Source organism: Vulpes vulpes, chromosome 11 (assembly GCF_048418805.1).
Source record: "Vulpes vulpes isolate BD-2025 chromosome 11, VulVul3, whole genome shotgun sequence".
NCBI lineage: Eukaryota > Metazoa > Chordata > Mammalia > Carnivora > Canidae > Vulpes > Vulpes vulpes.
In genome coordinates, this window is record NC_132790.1 from 56510409 (window position 1) to 56529554 (window position 19146).

Below are 19146 nucleotides of genomic sequence, written 5' to 3' on the forward strand. Positions count from 1 at the left end.
ACAGGGCAGCTGAATCTGCCTCGTGCATCTGACTTGGGTACTGGATTTGATCTTGCCTTATTATTCTCCTTTCGTATAAAATTGGCAGAGATGCTTGAGTTGCTCGTTTGAATTTGAATACAAAGGGAGAAATGAAACACCACAAGAATAATAGGAAGTGCTTCACCACGCACTGACTTTATGTTCTGACTTCTTAACCTTGTAGGGCATCACACCTTGTTGTTTTAATTTGTGTCTGGGAGAATGTCTGAGCCAGGAGACCTGAATCGGGCAGTAGTGGAGGAGGGCGGGACTGAGCAGGATTCGGCCACTCCAGAGAATGGCATTGTGAAATCCGAGAGCCTGGACGAAGAGGAGAAGCTGGAACTGCAGGTGAGCTTGGAAACCCTGTCTCTTTGGCTGGCACCACTGTGCGCAGTTCCTTTCTTTCATATGCAGAATACTTTGAAGGTTCCTTTGTTCATTTGTTTTTTTTTTCACTTAAGAGTTTGAGTAGTATTGGGGCACCTGGGTGGCTCAATGGTAGTGTCTGCCTTCAGCCCAGGGCATGATTCTGGGGTCTGGGGATCGAGGCCCACATTGGGCTCCCACACTGGCCTGCTTCTCCCTCTGCCTATGTCTCTGCCTCTCTCTGTGTGTCTTCACGAATAAATAAATAAAATCTTAAAAAAAAGAGTTTGACTAGTAAATGAGTAGGAAATCCATAAACCTATTCCTCTCCTTTCCTAAATATTAATCACTTTTTTTCTGACCAAAGGAAAAATGCCCTTTGAAATGAAAATAAATAAATAAATAAAATAACCAGAGATCGTATTTAATGACTGAATGTGTGCACAGCATCTCCAGAGTGATTACCAGACCACCTCAACGAGTTTGTGAATGGTTTCTCCCAGAGGCAGCTTTAGGCTAGCTGAGTTTTAAAAATGGATTTGCTATTTCTGGGAAAGCCAAAGACCTAGCTCATGATAGACTAAGAAAAATCAAAGATGTGAGCTCTGTGGACCTTTGAGGGCAGGCAAAGGTCCACTTCATATTAGCAAACAAACCTAAGCCTTAGAATTCACAATCAGAGAGAGAGAGAGAGACAGAGCCAGAGCCAGAGCGAGCCCTAGAAAAGGGTAGTTGGGGGGAGTACAAGGGGGGGTTGAGGGATGATTGACGGTACTGAGTGATATGATTAAGTACACCATGATTTATGAGAGCAAGAGATTTGGTAGAGGGAAAACAAACTACTTGCAAATAGCCTGTATTGATTTATTTGAACCAAACTACAAACTGTTAACTCTTTTTGTATATCAGTGAACAAAGGCAGATAACCACGAAATGGTCCAAAGCCTTCAGGGCAGGCTTCCCTGCGCCCCCTACCCAATTGCTGCTGTAAGGAGAAGGAGCTAAAGTTAAAAGGTCAAAAGTTTGAGGGAGAAAGGGCAGGGCAGCCTTCCACAATGATTATAATACATTATTGTTATTATTGATTTCTGGACTAATGACACTTCCTTTCTCTCTCCCTCTCTTTTCTCCCCCCCCCCCACCCACCCACCCACCCTGGTTGTTGGTTTACGGTTTGTTTGTTTGTTTGACTTTGTTTCTAACATACAGAGGCGGCTGGCAGCTCAGAACCAAGAAAGAAGAAAATCCAAGGTAGGGTTCTGGAGATCCCACCTTGACCTGATATCATGGCTGTCAGTTGCTTATTTCAGATGGGGGTTAAAAGGTTTGTTGCCAGTCAGGTGGTCGTGTGTGGATCTTGGCTCCACTGGCCCTGTCTGCTTTCAGCGAGGTCCTGTTGACGCTACACTTGTCTTTCTGTCTCTCTCTGTACGCTTTGCAGTTAGAGCATGTAGGGCTCCCAGAGCCGCAAATGCATGTGTCTGATCCTGTTTTCACAACGGCAGATTTGACAGCGCTTTTCAAAATGAGTAGCTTCTTTTGTTTTCATTTTAAATAAAATCTGGGGCGGATGTGTTAGTCTGGCCAGTTGATTTCTCCCTTGGAGTAAACAGGTGCCGCTGTATTCTAGGTCCCTTTCCTCACCATCTTAAACATCTTTTCAATCAGATCCCTCCCAAACTCAGTCTTAGTAGAAATGAATTTCTGTCATCCTTCTCTCCTTGCGTGTTCACAAGATGGCCGCAGTTGCTTCTTTACATGTTTCCGATGTGAGGGGCACAATTTGCGACAGGTGCCCCTTAAATCCACGTTATTCACAATCGCCTCCACCTGCATCACCACCAACACGGGGCTCTGAATCTTGAAGCCCGTGTAGACAGACAACACCAGCACGGGGCAGCCAATTTGAAGCTCGTTTTAGGAATCTGGTTTGGGCGGTCCTGGGAGGGTGGTGAGGAATTGACAGCCGGAGAATGTTTTCTGTTTGTTGTCTTTATTCGCCTTGCCTTGCCTCTTCTTTCCCCTCCCCAGTCAGGAGCAGGGAAAGGTAAACTGACTCGCAGTCTTGCCGTTTGTGAAGAATCCTCAGCCAGACCAGGAGGGGAAAGTCTTCAGGATCAGGTATTACCCCCTGGCACTTTCACTAACTGCATGAATGGGATCTGTCTTCGTGTGCATGAGTCTGAGTCTGGCATCACACAGAGTTTTGGGGGAGAAAAAATAAAGAGAGTTTTCCGGCTTCATCCTCTGCTTATGAGACATTCTAAACTAGCTTAACGGTTTGTCACAGAGTATTACGTTTGTTTTTTTCCAGACTCTCTGAAAACTGCAAATGGAAAGGAATTCAAAAGAATTTAGTTAAAAAAAAAAAAAACTTAAAAAGTAAGCACGGTAGTGCTGAATTTCCTCAAAGGCTCTCTCTTGATAAGACTGAACCAAATATAGTCCTAAGCATCCCATCTCCTTCCTTATTGGAGATTCTTACCTCTCACTTCCCCAAAATGCACTTGCCTATAAGAAACACAACTCTTGGCTCTTATGAAACTTTGGAAATAGTGACTAAGGTGCATTAATCTTTGGAGACATGTTTTTATGGGCTTTCGTTAGAGATTTCTGAATGCTGGAAAAATTGTCCAGAAATGAAATCTGAGGTGATGGTGGATTTCATATTATTAAATTTATATGAATTTAATATTATATATCACTGTGGGTTCTTCCACTTATTTTTGCTCCTTATAGCAACACTATTAGGGCCTGAAAATTCAGATTCTGTCAAAACCCTCTGGTGACCAAATGGGAACTTCATGTCATATTTATTTTTGTTTGCCTTTTAGGCATTGTATTAGCTTTTATAAAAAATAGTCTAGCAGCTGAAATTTTCCTTATTTTATCCGAGAAGTCAAGACAACAGCAAAATGATTTATCTGAGCCCAGGGGAGTGCAAATTGATTAAGATATCATTATTTTTGTTTGGTCTTGTTTGCCTTCCTCTTTTTATTTTAATTGAAATACTCTAAATTCTTCTCATGGATACAGACAGCATTGAGAGCACTTTCTTTAAAAGGACCAAAAATAAATACCTTATAGATTTTGTCCTAAGAGTATTTTTTTTTCCTAGCTTCATTTTCTGACCGTGCCACTCATGTCGTAAGGCATGGACCAGCTATCTTTCTCTAGCCATCACTATGTTTTATACACAAGCTTTATTTTACTTGGGCTCTGAGAAATGTGTGGCTTTTCTTCAGCATTTTATTTGTGCTTCTATTTCTAATGGAGATTGAAAAGGGGGAATGATGTGACTATCATGGCTTATATTTTTAAATGTTGATTGATGGCTTATAATGTACTGCACACAATATATGTTAACCCTGCAGAATGACAGACTCTGGGAGAAGTCATGCCCCAGTTGTCCCCTACTCCTAATACCAGGCAGAGGAGGACAGCCTTTAGAGACTTAATCTGCTTCTCATGCCATTTGACAAGGTACCAGGAGGAAATTTTTTAAGAGATCATCTGTATGTAGTGCCCATTCTGGACCTAAGTCTAGTTTCTCCATACAGTTGGTACAGAGAAATAAGATGCAATCGGTGCTTTGTTCCTGCTGGTTTCAAGCTCAGTGACCAAGACTAGCTGTGTAGGAAAGAATTAGAACTCGCACACCTCTCTTTTGGCTGGCTCAGGGGTGGCGGGAGCAGGCGGCCGACAGAAAATACCCAGACACACATGGTAGCCAGTGGGTGTGTTACTTTTTAGGGAATAAAGAAGCAGACCTTTGAGCTTATATGCAAATGCCTTCATTAGGTACCATCGGCACTTACAAAATGTGGGAACTGAATCCCAGAGAACCCTGGCAGACGTATACAGTAACAGTATATGGATTGTATTGCTTCCCTAATATTTGTATATTCACAGTATTTGAAAACTGCCTTCATTTTCCTGTGTGGGAAAAACTCTTGCTACCTGTATTACTTGATCTCAGACCCATAGCTGATGGTTCAGTCTGTCCTTCAGTTAAAGGAGTTTTGCTTTTCTAATGTTATATTCTTTACCTATCAGTGTATTACTGTGACTTGAATCATTCTTTTATTGTTGTTGGATATAAACTTATCCTGTACCAATGTATTTATTAACACTTGTATTTTATTATTGAGCATATCAATAAAAATATTAAAAAATAACAGATTGTTTTTTACCAACTCTATAGCACTTTTGTGTGTTCTTTCAACACCAGAATATATATTTACGTATAGAAAAGATAGGTATTTTTCTGAGAATAGTATTTGTCCACACGTGGCGTGAGTTTGTCCTTTTTTTTTTTTTTTTCTTTCTTTTTGGTGGAAGATGTCTTTTAGCCTCTGCTCTTGTACTTATGCTTCCAGGCCTCTTTGATTGTAGACTCAAACTGACAGAGGCTGGGGGATACAATAGGTTTTGAAGAAGCAATGAGACCAACCACTCTGATGGCCTGGTGCCCTCAGTTTCCCCTCCTGATCAATTATTGAGTTGATTCTTCCCCAACCCCCAACTGTGTCTTCTGAACCAGAAATGTTCCAGCTGTTTCCTTAGCAAGCAGAAGCAAATCAAAACCTTAAAATCAGCCTGAACCTTTGCAGACTAAGACATTTCTGTCCCAAATCACATGACAAAAGAATCTATAATCAAGTTACACTCAGTTTTACATATTTTGTGTCTGTCCATCGCCAGGATAAACACGTAGATGTCAGGAAATCTAGCTAAGATAAATATTTATCATGAGAAGGAAATATTTATTTCCTCCTCCCTATCATATGTCTTTCCAGCTGTGGTGCCTTTTGATTCCAGCTAGGAGTTCACAATGGAGCCCCAACTAAAAAACAAACTTGGTTTTGGTGGTCTTGTTTTATGCTTGTTAGATTAGCCAGGTTTATCAAGAACCCTAAGAATCCTAAGATGGCCGTAATTTGAGGAGGTACAAGCATTGCTTTAGTCACGTGTACAGGAGCATTAGTTTAGTTAGAAACACTATTAGTCATTGGGAATATTTTTCTTTCACATCATAAATTTTAATGTTACTGGTAGAAAAAAGCTTTCCCATCAAATGATCTCTTACATAAGAGAAAGCAGGTTTAATGTTGGTTAATTTGTCATAGTTTTAATCATAGGATAGGCTTTTTATAAAACTTTTTAAAAACTATGATTTGGCTCATTCTTCTTCAAAACAGTGAACATGTTATCAGCCCAATGGCTGATATGTGGATTAAAACAAAGTGATCTGTTTCCAGTACAAAATAAATAAATATAAAAGTGAATCCAGTCCCAATACTGTAAATGGTCAATAGTGTACAAAGCATCAGTTCAAGAGATTTTACATTTTGGAAAGAACTGACTGATACAAAAATTAAAATATTATTTATATTTAATTGATGGGAAATATATTTCTGCTTTCTACCTTTTCTAAAAGGCAATGCTGATTCTAACCATATATTACGATGACTTACTAATGGCGTTTGTAAACGAGGTGTGATAATCATCCATACCCGGGATTCCTGCACCTAGCTTGGTTTTTGTAAATAGTAGAAATCATTGTTGATGTGGTTCTAAAACAGACTTTTTACTGTAAATTGGCTATTAAGGCCTTTATGTCTGTTCTATCTGTAATTATGATTCGTAATATCTGTCTATGTTTGTGCAGATTTCTCCTTATAAGGAATTATAAAAAAGAACTCAAAAGGCTTTTTTTTCTTTTTTTGAGACATGGCAGTGGCTGTGACGTAAGCTGACAGATAAGGAAATGTTTCCTAAGTGTTTAAAAATAAACCTGTAGAGGAAATAAGAGGTATGATCCAGGGGAAAGTAACTTGCTTAAAGTTAATATTCATGAGGCTAAGTTTTAGTACTAGATGTTTCTCATGACCTCCCATTGACTTCTGAAGTTTAATTCACCCTAAAGGGAAATTATTTTTCTGACAGGTTTAATTTTTTTACCATTTAAGAAAAAAATCTGCTCCTGGCTTTCATTTTCCTGTATTTAATAACCTCTATGCAAAATGGAACCAGACAGAGAGTCTTAAATCTGGCCCTAAATTATTATATTTTTTCCCCAACAGGAATCAATTCATTTACAGCTTTCCAGTTTTCCCAGCCTGCAAGAGGATGATAAATCTAGGAAAGATGATTCAGAAAGAGAAAAAGAAAAGGATAAAAACAAAGATAAAACCTCTGAAAAACCCAAGATCAGAATGTTATCAAAAGGTGAATGTGAACATGTTTCCTTAACTTACTGAATTTGGACAGATAAATAGTCACAGAGTACATCCTCGATTTACACACATATTCACCTGCCACCAGACTCTGCATATACTTCTATATGTGTATGCGTGTGTGTGTGTGTGTGTGTGTAAAAGATGTGAACTCTATTTCCTTTCTGTTAATGGTGTCATTATTTGTGTATCAAGAAAGGTTATTTTTAGGCTCACTTATTTCTTTGGATTTTCATTTGGGTCTTCTGTTTTCAATGATAAGTTTGTACAAAAGACTGAGTATAAATCTGCTCTTAACTCAGGTTCATTAGTCTGATTAACCTGAGCTGATGTACAGTAATGGTATTCAGTTTTATATCTTAACTTCCATGTTTATCTTACAAAACAGATAATGAATTAGCAATTCACAGCCAACAAGTGATGTTGTCCCCAAAGCATAGACGTAAATAAGTCAATGTCATGGGAATATGTGATTGACGTTGTGTCTGCCACAAATGGATTTGGTCTCTGCAACCCACATAACCCACCACATTATGTCTCACCTAAAAAAAATATAATCTCTACTTCAATAAAATTTTTTCCAAGAAAAGAAAAAAGCTATACCTTCTCAAACCCCAAATCCATAGTCCAGACTTTTCAGATTGTTGCCATACATACAGTGGTACAAAAATCAAACCAAAAAAAAAATAAAATAAAATGAAACAAAGGTTAAAACAAGACTAAGTTATGTTAAAATAAAGAATACCATAATAAATAGCTTTGCAGTAGACTTTTTTTTTAATAACAGAGAAAGAACAAGGCATCTGATCAGCTGAGGAATGATGTCTGCTTACATTATGCTCTGTAACCATGTATCTGCTTATAATGATTACTTCTGCTACTGAATATCTAAAACCCAAGGTGTGACAGGAGTAAAGAAGTGCAGGTTCCTAAGATGGCTTTAGAAATTAAGCTTTAGCCAGCATCAGAAGATTTGAAAGGCTTGGAAATATTCAGTGCCCTCCTGTTGTACTGATGAGTATTTAGACAGTCTTATCACAGAACTTTCATTTTTTGCCCTCTCTGTTTTAAGAGAAAAAGGGTTTCCCAGAATCTCAAACTCTTGAGAGCTCTCTCTGTGGGTTGGTAGTACCTGTCACGTGTAGCTCATGGCCTTGCTTATTGACAGCAGGGAATGAACACGTGACATTTCACCCCACCCACCTCCTACCCTACTGTGCCCACAGCCCCTCCTGTGGCGGCTGAATCTTTCCACACTCAGGATCTACTGGGTTCCTCCATCTCAAAATCTGGGTTTCATTCTAGTGTTATACTGCTGATTTGCTAGTTTTGAAACATGTACCTTCATGCCAATAGCTTTATCTAAAATATACCCAGCAAGAGGGAAACCTTTCCCCCCCTCTTCCTTATCAGCATTTCTGACAAATCCATCCTGCTGTTTGTTTCAGATTGCAGCCAAGAATACACGGATTCTACTGGCATAGACTTACATGAGTTTCTGATTAACACATTAAAGAATAATTCCAGGTAAATTATTAAATGAACCTCTTATTTTTAGAAGAGTCCAGTAGAATACTGCAAAGTCATTTGTCCAACACTTCCAAGTACAAAGTTGTAAAATGCAGGCACCTTTTCTAATGTCTTAAACTCTCTCTTATATTTTCTATTTTCTGCTAATAGTTTGCATGTTTATTGTTTACAGATAGTCTTAATTCGTGGGTAGTTACTCAAAGAATAAATTATAGTTCACAAGTTTTGCTTTCCTGGTCACAAAGAGATACTGATTAAGGAAAGAAAGAGAATTAGAATCAATGTTAAAGAAACCAATTATGCCCTACTGACTTATTGGGCTTTGCTTTGCTCTGGTTTCCTATTAATTTAAAATATACAATGTATCTGATGTGTCTTATGGGCTTAATCCCTTACATGTCTTAATTAACATTAAAACTACAGAAGTTTCAATATTACAAAATGCTTAACAAACAAGAAGAGAAATAATCTTAAGTAGGATGAAATCACATGTATATGGACTGCATATTCCAGAGAAGAGCTAGATTAAAGATTTATAGTCACATGGGTTCAACCAATCTTTTTCAGACATGCAAATGAACTTTTTAGGTCTTTGAGAATGGCAAGTACATCAAACCTTTTCATTTTGACATTTATTTTTGCAGGGACAGGATGATACTCTTGAAAATGGAGCAGGAAATTATTGATTTCATTGGTGACAACAAGTATGTTTTATTGCAGTGCTGATTAATTTATATGATGTGTCTTAGTTTGGTATTTGGATTTAATTATTCATTCTGGAAAGATTTAGGGATAGATAAAACATTATTTAATATGTTTGCCAATTTGTTAAATGGAGATGCTATTAGGATTAGAAGCTATATATTGATGGGAATTGTTGCTTGGACCATGTGTGTGCCTGCTTGTTAAATTCCTGACAAAATGACTATAAACAGGGGGCTGCTGATTAGCATAGAGTAGCTGTGACAAGAAGCAACCCTTTTCATTTTTATTATAGTTTTTTAATGGGCTCCAGCTGGCTGCAGTCAGTTATGCCTGGTCATAATTGTGTTGCTTTCAGTGTAAACCGTGTAATGACACATCTCCAGATAGGCATCTGCAGTCACATACTATGTCATATCATTTGTCCCGTGCCTGGCTCTGTTGATAAGGTATCATGGACTAAAATAGAATACTTTCCAACAGACATTAAGTTCTCTTTGCTAAGAGAAATGTGCAACTATGAAACAAAGATGCTTATTGTAGCTTAATCGATAAATCCATAGTAAGTGGAAAATTGTCTGGAAATGAGGACATGAAGTGATGCCAGAGATGAACTAAGCTTAGTGGTTTGGATGAAATAGGAATGGTTTTACATGTGTATCTATAGAATGTCCTACAGGCCCAGAACGCAAGTGCTGATTCCACTGTTTCTTATATTCCTTTTCAGTAATCATTATAAAAAGTTCCCTCAGATGTCATCCTATCAGCGGATGCTTGTTCATCGAGTGGCGGCTTACTTTGGGTTGGATCACAATGTGGATCAAACAGGGAAATCTGTTATCATCAACAAGACCAGCAACACAAGAATGTAAGCCCATTGCTGTATTTATTTAGCATTTTCTTTTTCTCTTATGGATTCATTTATAAGAGCATGTTAGAAAATTCAAAATACATGGCATTTAAAATGTGCAGTGTTATTTATCTCTTGCACTTATCAGTGGTATGTGGCATTTATCTGTAAAAGATTATCTGAGGACCAGGAAAGTTTATAAAATTTAGACGGTAAAGTGGGTTTATTCTTGGATCTTTTACACAGCTCCTGAAACATAATTTTCTTTCTTCCATCAATACTCCATGTGATTACAGAAAAAAGCATGGAACATTTTATGTCAAAGTATAACTCAAGTAAAAAAACAGGCATTTTAAAACAGCAAGGACATATACAGGATAATTGTCCTTTTCTTTCTTTTTCTGGTCCATAGACATCTGTCTTACTGTGGTTTCTAGATTAACAAAGAGCTTTGCCCCCCAGAGACAGAAATCCTGTGCCTAAAGTCACCATTCTTTTACTTAATAGCTGTGTGACTTGAAATAAGGCAGTTAAAATCTGCCATCTCGTTTTTTTTTTCACCTGTAAAAGGAGAATTTTGAGCTGAATAGCTCAGTTCTAGCTCTAAAAGGAAGATGTTTATTTGCTTTTCCTCCTTAAAATAATCATTTGCTTCTATCTTAATATCTCTTCACGGTCCCATTGAGTCCCCAAAAGTGTAGGATGAGTAGTCATTTGCTTTGGAAATTTGCACTTGGATCTCTTAAAAGCATGTGTGTTTTGAGCACAGTGCAAGCCCCTTTTATAGCAGATACGTGTTAACTTGAAAAATGGTCCCTATGCAAAGCATTCGCTTAAAACACTTGTGCCTTGTAATTTCTTTTTTCATAGTGTGCTTAGTAAATTGTGTAAATTGCATGGTTTTTAGGAATGCTGTGTTAGTGAAGGGAGCTTTTGTGTCAAGCAGAGCAGCGTGTTTTAAACACTCCATTTTCTGCTCCCCAGAGGCTGGACAAGTAGGGCTAGAGATGAGGCTCTTTCTCTACTCAAGGTTCAGTCTGTGTTCCGCAGAACAAGAGTGAAGGTCACAGTGGAGAGAACACAAACAGAGATCTGGGACGGAGCTGGGCTATTATCTCAGGGACACCAAGCACTTCGCTTCTCTTGGCTTCCAACTACTTATTTATCTGCAGGAGAGTTTAAAGTGGATGATATTTAAGGGTCCTCGAAGCTTCAGAATTATTGGGTCCTATGGTTGCGTTCTACTGTGCTGGCAAAATACATTTTTAAATTTATCAGTGTTCCACTTTATCTGATTGTTAGCACATGTACCTCCCATTTTCAACTGTCATAAGAATGAAAGTCACTGTCCGTTCATCCTTTATATGTCCCCTCTCCATCAAGCATCCCTCATTGTTGCTGTTGTGGGTTTTCATTCTCTATCCTGGTTTCACTTATGACTTTCACATACAGTAAGTGCAGTGACACGCTGATTGTGAAATAGGCCAGCAGTGGACAATCTTTTTTTTCCATTTGTTTTCCTCTTCCTTTTCTATTTAGGCCATAACAGACATGGAAAAGCTCAATGATCAAGTATATTGTTTGATACAGGTTCAACTAGTAGAGATAGTGCATTTATTTTTAATTCATGTCACTTTTGCAATCCCATGTTACAATATTAGCACACGTGTTTGAGACCTGTATCTGGGTAGAGTGGTTTTTGAGAAAATTAAGCCCCATGTGAAGACTCTCCGTGAGCTTTGAGTGATGGTTCTAAGCTTGCTATGCCCAGTACAGTAGCCCCTAACTACATATCGCTATGTATGTTTTGTTTTAAATCAATTAAATTTAAATAAAATTTAAGCTTCAAAATTCAGTTCCTTGGTTAGGCTAGCCACATTTCAAGTGCTCCTATGAGACAGAACATATATAGCATATTGCCATTGTTTCAGAAAGTTCTATTGAGTAGCTCTTGTCTGAACCTGTGTTATTCTTGCAAGTTTCCAAATATGACTGGAGGATATAATTTATCCCTTAAAACTTTTATTTTCTGGCTAATGGGTATCAGGTATCATATTATCATGTTATTGGACTTCTTCACTTCTGGGAGAACACTAGGTTGTTTGTGTGTGTGTGTGTGTGTGTGTGTGTGTGTGTGTTTTCTAATGGCCAATTTGAAATAGATGCCTCATGTCTATGCCTTCAGGAGGAGCTAAGAGAGTACATGCCTAGAACACTTCAGGTACAGTTGCTGTGATGCAAGGCCTGGACTGGCTCTTCCTCGTGCCTGTTCTTGTACACACCTTCTAGCCCCGCTCTGTGAGTCAGGTCTTGCCTAAACAGAAAGACAAATGACTGTACATCATGGACTTTTAAGGTATTTCCTGAAGGGTCGAGCTTACTAATGTTCAATCCAGAGCTGTCAAGTCGTGCTCTTCTCTTCTGGCCATCTTTCTGACGATCCTCTATTTGAGTGGCTGTTGTTTGGGGATGAGGGGGAGGGAGTGCTGATATCTTTCAGGACAAGAGAAGTGGATGAGTTAAATGTCATTTTTCAGATAGTAATAAGTCACATCCCCAGAATATGAATCACTGTTGGCAGCTTTAGCAGAGGAGAAATGTTGTTCTGTAGAAAGATGTATGTTTAAAAGTATTTTAAAAGTTTGTTACCATGTTCTTTTGGATTTGAAGTTTAAACTGGAATATTCCTTTCAGAATATTTTAAGTCTTGGGTGTCTTGATTTGCTTTGGTTCTCTGAAACTTTCGAGAGTTGCACTCTCAGGGCAATTGGCACGTGTTGGTTGTGGGGACCACAGTAACAGATGGATTATAATAGATGCCTAATTGGATGGAGATGTTTTTTCCATTTATATGAGGGAGGGAAGCAGAGGTGGAAATTCCTCAGATGACTCCTCATGGGTTTTGTGTTTGGGGAATACCCTTTCAGGGTGGGGGGCAGTCTGATGCTACTTTAGTGCAAATACATGAAAGTGCATATTTTAAATGGCACCATAGCTTGGGAGAAATGCAGAAAAATGCAGATGGAGAATACAAAAGCGAACTGACAGAGAGAAAACATGTTTTAATATAATTTTTAACTTTTCTTCCTCAATGACACTGATCCTCTGACATCGATACCTATCAGCAACAAAATGGCTGGCGTTTATTTCCTGGAATCCTTGTTTCCTAGGTTATAAACAGTTCAAGTGATTATACAGTGTGACTTGAGAATATTAAGTTTTCTCAGAGATAGAATAGTTTCATATGAAGTTCAAAACATTTATTCATGACAATATACTGTGAGGATTACATACGTGTGTATATGTGGTTTACTCACATCTAGGATTTCTAAGATCCTGAGGTAAAACATATCTGTCCTTTATGAAAAAAATTTGTCCAAGGACTGACTTTTCAGTTACATGTGATATAAGAGCATTACCTACTAATTATTTATTGCACTGGATAATCTTATTGCATATATATTATTTCATTTCATCCTGAAAACATATTTACAACCTAAGTAATTAGAGTCTTATTTTACAGAAGCGGAAAATGAGGCACACACTCAAGTTCAAATCTGTACTCACAGAGAGGCAATGATTAGCATGGCTGGGATCCGAGTTAGTTTGTTAAATATCAAGAACAGTTTTCTTAAATAATCTGTCTTAGAGCAAAAACACCCAGAACATCTTGAGCAAAATCCTCAACAAGATTCCCCAGATTGGTTGGGAATTCTGCCTCTTTTAAGTCTTTTGCTGTCTGATAAGAAATAATGAATGGGCCTGCGGGGAAGGGGAGATATTTTGGAAGATGAACCCAATAGTATCAGTAAATAACATATACTTCCCACAATTTGATAGTTCTTGCTACATCCTCTGTGTTTATCACTATTACAAGGTATGATATTTGGTAGGGGGATGATATCAATTCAATTTCAACCTTGCTTTACTCCAATCATTTCCCTCCTTAAAAATGAAAAAGCTACACTTATCAATAATGTCAGTGTAGGAGGTAAACCTGCCTATTGTATTATTACAAAATTACCACAACAACCCAATTGTCCAAATCCAGGGTTTCATGCCAGAGCCACAAGAGCATGGGATGAGGCTGACAGATGCAGTAGTCCAGAGAGAGTAGGAAATGAGGCCTTGCTCATGTGGGAGACATTCCAGGAAAGTGCCTTCCTCTGAGCAAACCTGGGTACTTTAGAGAATTGACAAGGAAGTCACCCGACCCTCGACCCTCATAGCACAGTGGCCTTGGTGGTTCTCTGAGCTAGCCAGGTTAAGAGTAGGTGAGTATATGTAACCTGAAGCCTCCCAGCACACTGACTGGTCCACAGATTGGGTCTGAATAGCTGAGGGAGCCTCTCATTAGAATTTACTGCCTTTTGTTGAAATGAAGAATGGTGGTTTTGAGTTGAGACTCACCCTGTCATATTCTGTCCCTTTAGTTTATCCCTCTCCCCCGCCCCTCCCCGATATGTTGCCAGAAATAAGTTTCACTTTCTAGCACTTAATTTTTTTTTTTTTCTGTTGGGATTCTTTGTTAACTGTCAGATCGAGTGGTAGCATCAAATGAGCCCCTTGGGAATTCAGGTAGGAATGTTAGGGCCTCTGTTATTTTAGTACTACACGTGATATTTAAAATGTACTTACTCTCTATACTGTTGTTTTTGTTTGTTTTTAGTATTGAGGTTAAAAATATGAACAATGATTTTATTGAAAAATATTTAAGTGCTATAAATATGAGTCTATTTTTATATGAGAAACTTTACCCTTTGCTTTGTCTGCCTTTCTGATCTATACTTTGTCATTTGCTTATTCTTTTAAGTGTTTAGCCCAAAGCATCCCATTGTTCTCTTATTGGATGATTTTCCTCACCTCTGTCTGCCTTCCTCCATCTTAGAGAAAGGACCTAAGCTCAGATTCTATGATTTGGAGGCTTGAAACTATCTCCTTGCATTAGTGTTTTCCAAAGGGCCAAGATCAGTCATAGGCAAAGAGAGTCCCATGAGTATCTGAATGTTTTTGCATATGTCAGAGTAACTGTTTAACTAGTCCCAGATAATTGTCATGTTAAAAGGTTGTCATCTCTTGAATTTTTTTTCTTTTGACTTGGCACCCACCCACTGTCATTGCCTCAAATCCCCTACTTCCAGAGTGCAGAGCAAAGAAGGAAATGGCACCTCCACTGGAGGAGAGAGGTCCCTGCCCCAGAAACCATGAAATATGAGTAGTGACCCAAAGGCAGAGATGGGCCTACATCTTAAGTGAGCACAAGGCCTGAATTCCTGAGACATGTGGACCTGGGCAGTGATGACCATAGTTTGCTTGTTCATTTTTTTCAGAAACAATAATTATCTGGGCTAGCTATTTGGTAAATCACAAGAGTGATGAACTTGTTCAAGTTACAAATAAAGCTTCTCTTTGGTGAAGCAGTTGAGCCCAGTTGACTTTGTTAAGAATCCCTAAAGTGCGGAATATGTCTGACTAAAGAGGGTGGACTGTGGAACCTTCCACCTGCCCAGCAGCAGACACAGAGAGGAGATGTCAGAACAGCAACAGATGTCTGTTCTGCTCAGTTTCCTGAAGAGGATATTTCAAATGGGAATCCTTGATTTTTGATCCTTAGCATTTCATTCCCTGCAGGTGATCCAGGGCTTATACGAAAACAAACTAAGTAAAACCCCAAGTTTTCCCTCCCCTACATGTGTTCTTTTCTTTTTTTTTTGGTCGGACATGTGAATGGCACTGTCAGTAACCAAGTAGCATCCTGATACTGCTGCTTAAAAATCCTCGGAAGATCAGACCTCAATTTAATCAAGTGGCTCTTGTAAATCTATGAGTGGTTGGTTGGCATCTTGTTATTTTAAATTTTGATAAATTTACTCTGCACTTTTTATGGGACTAGCCTTGAAAAGCATCTGACTTGAAGCCAAAGATCAGAAACCTAAGAATCACACTGCTCTCAGGAAGGCAATGAAGCTTTATTTACTGAACTGATAACCTAGTCCTTTAATCAATACCGAAGCTCAAAGTAAGACCAATTTGTTAACATTATATCATTTCTCTCAACTATTATATTTTCTCACATTATTATTCTCAAATACCTCAGAGAATGAATCCTGTAGATAGGTAAGTCTCATATTGTGAGGAGAGAAAATAAGTTTATTGCGTTCCTTTCCCCACTTAAAATTATTTATGAGCCCTGGAATGTTGCATGAATGATTTACCCCTTGATTTTGGAAATGAAATATGCATGCTCCTTCTACAACAGAATCTTTAATATAACTTTTTGTTAAGAGAGCTTTTCCACAGAGTGATGATGTTAAATAAATAAATAAATATTTATTTAGTTCACAACATTCGAGGTAGATGAAGCTAGACCATTTTACAGGAGCAAAAACTGAGATTTGTGTTTTGATCTTACTTACTCAATCCATAGAAGATCTAAGACTGAAATCTGCTGTTCCTGCCTCAGCCATGACCCTTCTCCCAAGTTCAGGGAAATAAGAACTAATGTGAATAGAAGCAATACTCTGAAATGATGAAAACATAAGAAGAAAACCAAATGCTATCCCTTGGTTTCCTAATAAAATCCTAATTTGCATTTCATTATTTTTTAAAGTTTTTATTTATTTATTCATAAGAGATACAGAGAGAGAGGCAGAGACACAGGCAGAGGGAGAAGCAGGCTCCATGCAGGGAGCCCGATGTGGGACTCGATCCCAGGAACCCAGGATCATGACCTGAGCCAGAAGTGGATGCTCAACCACTGAGCCACCCAGGTGCCCCGCATTTCATTATTTTTAAAGTTGAACAGAAAACTCAGTGAAACAACAGTAATACTAAAATGGATGTTAAAACTGTGGTGCCAACAAAACTCCAGAACCACAGAACACACTTGATGGAAAACTGTCCTCGCATATGTAGAAGTAAAACAAAACCCAATTCCATGTTCCTAGACTATGCCAAGTGAAAAGTGTTTCTCTGATGTTCAGCGTCATGCTTTGAACAAAAGAAATATAGGCTATATAACATGCCCATCTTCTGTTTGTAGTTTATTTAAGGAACCAAGATAATTTTGATCAGGCATGTGTGTGTGCATAAATATATGATCTGTGTCATACAGTTTGGGAAAGTTGGAGAGGTATTCACTGTACATATATATATATATATACAAACAATATTATCCCAAATGTGCAAGAGTTTTATCTTCCACCTGCAGCTTTGCTTGCTGTAGGCGACAGAATTATACCCAGTTCCAGGGCTCTCCCTTTCTTGCTTCTGGATCTACCTTTAGGGTTGACAGTCCCATCAGCACTTGTGTCCTGGGAAAGTTTTTAGGCATACTCACAGATCTGAGTCTGGCTATATATAATGAATAGCTGGTCTTCTTGATGTATTTCTTGTGTCCTGTTGATGTTAAGATTTCTGACAGTCAAGAGGCCATTAACATATTATCATGACTTTGGGAAAGATAGAATTGGCCATACAGTAGAAAGAGAAGTTGTGGTTTACTGGTCAAAAAGGTGTTTGGTTTCCAATGAATCTCATATTTAAATGCTAGATTATCAGTACCAGTCTTCAAACAATAAATTGGAATCTACCTCGAGAAGTGGATGCGCTACTGATACATTTTACCCCACAGCTGTCCTCCTTTCACCCTCGTAGCCTTCCTAGATTCCACACTATTCCTAGAGGAGCACAGCCCTCGCTTCCCACTCACCTGCCCTTTAAACCAGGAAAATGAAAAAACAGCATTTCTTCGCACATACAAAAAATATTTAGTCATTCTCTATCAGTTAAAGTACACTGATCACTCTGGACCTTCTCAGCAAGTAAAATACTATATTTGCATATAAGCTTAAATGGAATGTTTTTATACACAGCATTGTAATGTGTAAGCAAAAAGCTTTTCATGCCAAGAAACAATAATCACATTCAGCAGTTTCCAAAGAAAACATTACTTTTAGACAATTGTTACTGCTTCATTTGGAATTCATGACTCAAACCATTATTTGAATATCATAGTACAGATTGGATTTATCCTAATTAAAATTAACACTAATGTAAATGCTGGTTCAATATTCATTGGAGATATGGTACCTTTAAATTTTGACTACTCTGAAAGATATGGACAATGGTAGTGATGGTTTATAACATTTAAGGAGTGCTGTACTAGTGCCTGACATTGGGCTTGCCGCTTGCATTATCTTATATCTCATTGATCCTCTCAAATACTCTAAGATAAGAATTATTACCTCCCATTTTTATAACAAAACAACACCTCTGTCTTAAGGAAATCAAGTAAATTGCAAAAAGAACACATTTAGTAAGATGCAGAGCTGAAAAGGCCCAACAATGCATGTTTTGCAAAGATAAACTTTTGTTAGGCCCACTTATCAGCATTTACATGTGAGTTGTTTAAAACTTAGTTTAATTATTAAAAGTACTGCTATGTTAAATCAGGTATGGTAGTTCACATCCATTTTATATAAAAATATTGGATTATTCAAATGCATTGTGTTTCAAGTTCCATTGAAGGAAATGGAGCTTTGGTCATTGCATATATTAATGCCACTACCTTTTACTGTTCACGTAATAGGGAAATGTAAGGATGGAAGAGAACTTAAAGACAGAAAAGTTCAGTGACAATCTGGCCCTTGAAAAAAAATTTCTCATTTGTGGAAATTCTCATTTATAGGTAAACTTCCAGAAACATGCTTGTTTTGTTAGGTTAAGCATACCCATCTGATGTATGTGCCACTTTGGTATTGTTGGTGATACCATGCTCGGTATTGTTCAGAAACAGCCAAATTCATAAATATACAGATATGTATCTGTATATTTAGAAGGTTATATGTATATAACCATCTAGGTCTTAATGCATAAGATTCCTTTCTCTTTTTCAAATTTCATAATTCATTTTTTTTCTCATCCCTCTTATTTTTTTCTGTATCTTATCTTTTCTCTGTAATCATTACTATTTGGATTCTCTCTTTAAAGAGGAAAAAAAGGTCTTGAGATTGAACGCTATCGATTATCATTAGAGTGTCATTAGTAAGTGCATCTCTACATATTGATGAACAAGGCATAGTAATAAAAGTGTTTTTGACAAAAATTAAACAACTAAATATTTATTTTAGGTAATAGAATAGTATAGGACATGAAAGAAAACTTCGAAGGATAAGAATATTTTATTTGTCCACAACCCAGTGATTATATACCAACCACTTGTAGGTTGTTGAATTGGTCTCCTATCTTTTTAAACCAATAGCATTTATTACTTGTTGTTATAAGATGCTATTTATTATAATAATCACAAATATATAAAAGGTTAGAAGTAAAAGTTGCCCATTACCTCACATCTAGAGACAACTACTATCATTATTCTTAATAGATATTATACTTGCAGCATAAATGTGATTATAGTATATTCTTTCAGACATC

At 37.7% G+C, this 19146-nt stretch overlaps 1 protein-coding gene across 50 annotated transcripts in view; it reads left to right on the top strand.

Moving 5' to 3' along the window:
- Positions 1 to 19146, top strand: part of ARPP21 (cAMP regulated phosphoprotein 21) — a 155300-nt gene that overhangs the window by 43844 nt on the left and 92310 nt on the right. For 45 of the 50 annotated variants that reach the window (XM_072726357.1, XM_072726360.1, XM_072726369.1 and 42 more), the window contains exons 3-9: positions 206 to 372; positions 1600 to 1641; positions 2422 to 2511; positions 6477 to 6621; positions 8078 to 8156; positions 8804 to 8863; positions 9589 to 9729. In XM_072726357.1, coding sequence (XP_072582458.1) covers positions 244 to 372; positions 1600 to 1641; positions 2422 to 2511; positions 6477 to 6621; positions 8078 to 8156; positions 8804 to 8863; positions 9589 to 9729 — 686 coding nt within the window. In that variant the 5' untranslated portion in view covers positions 206 to 243. Of the gene's footprint in view, positions 1 to 205; positions 373 to 1599; positions 1642 to 2421; positions 2512 to 2704; positions 4587 to 6476; positions 6622 to 8077; positions 8157 to 8803; positions 8864 to 9588; positions 9730 to 19146 lie in introns of those variants that run through there. The other 5 variants (XM_072726400.1, XM_072726397.1, XM_072726398.1 and 2 more) reach the window with 1 other exon arrangement.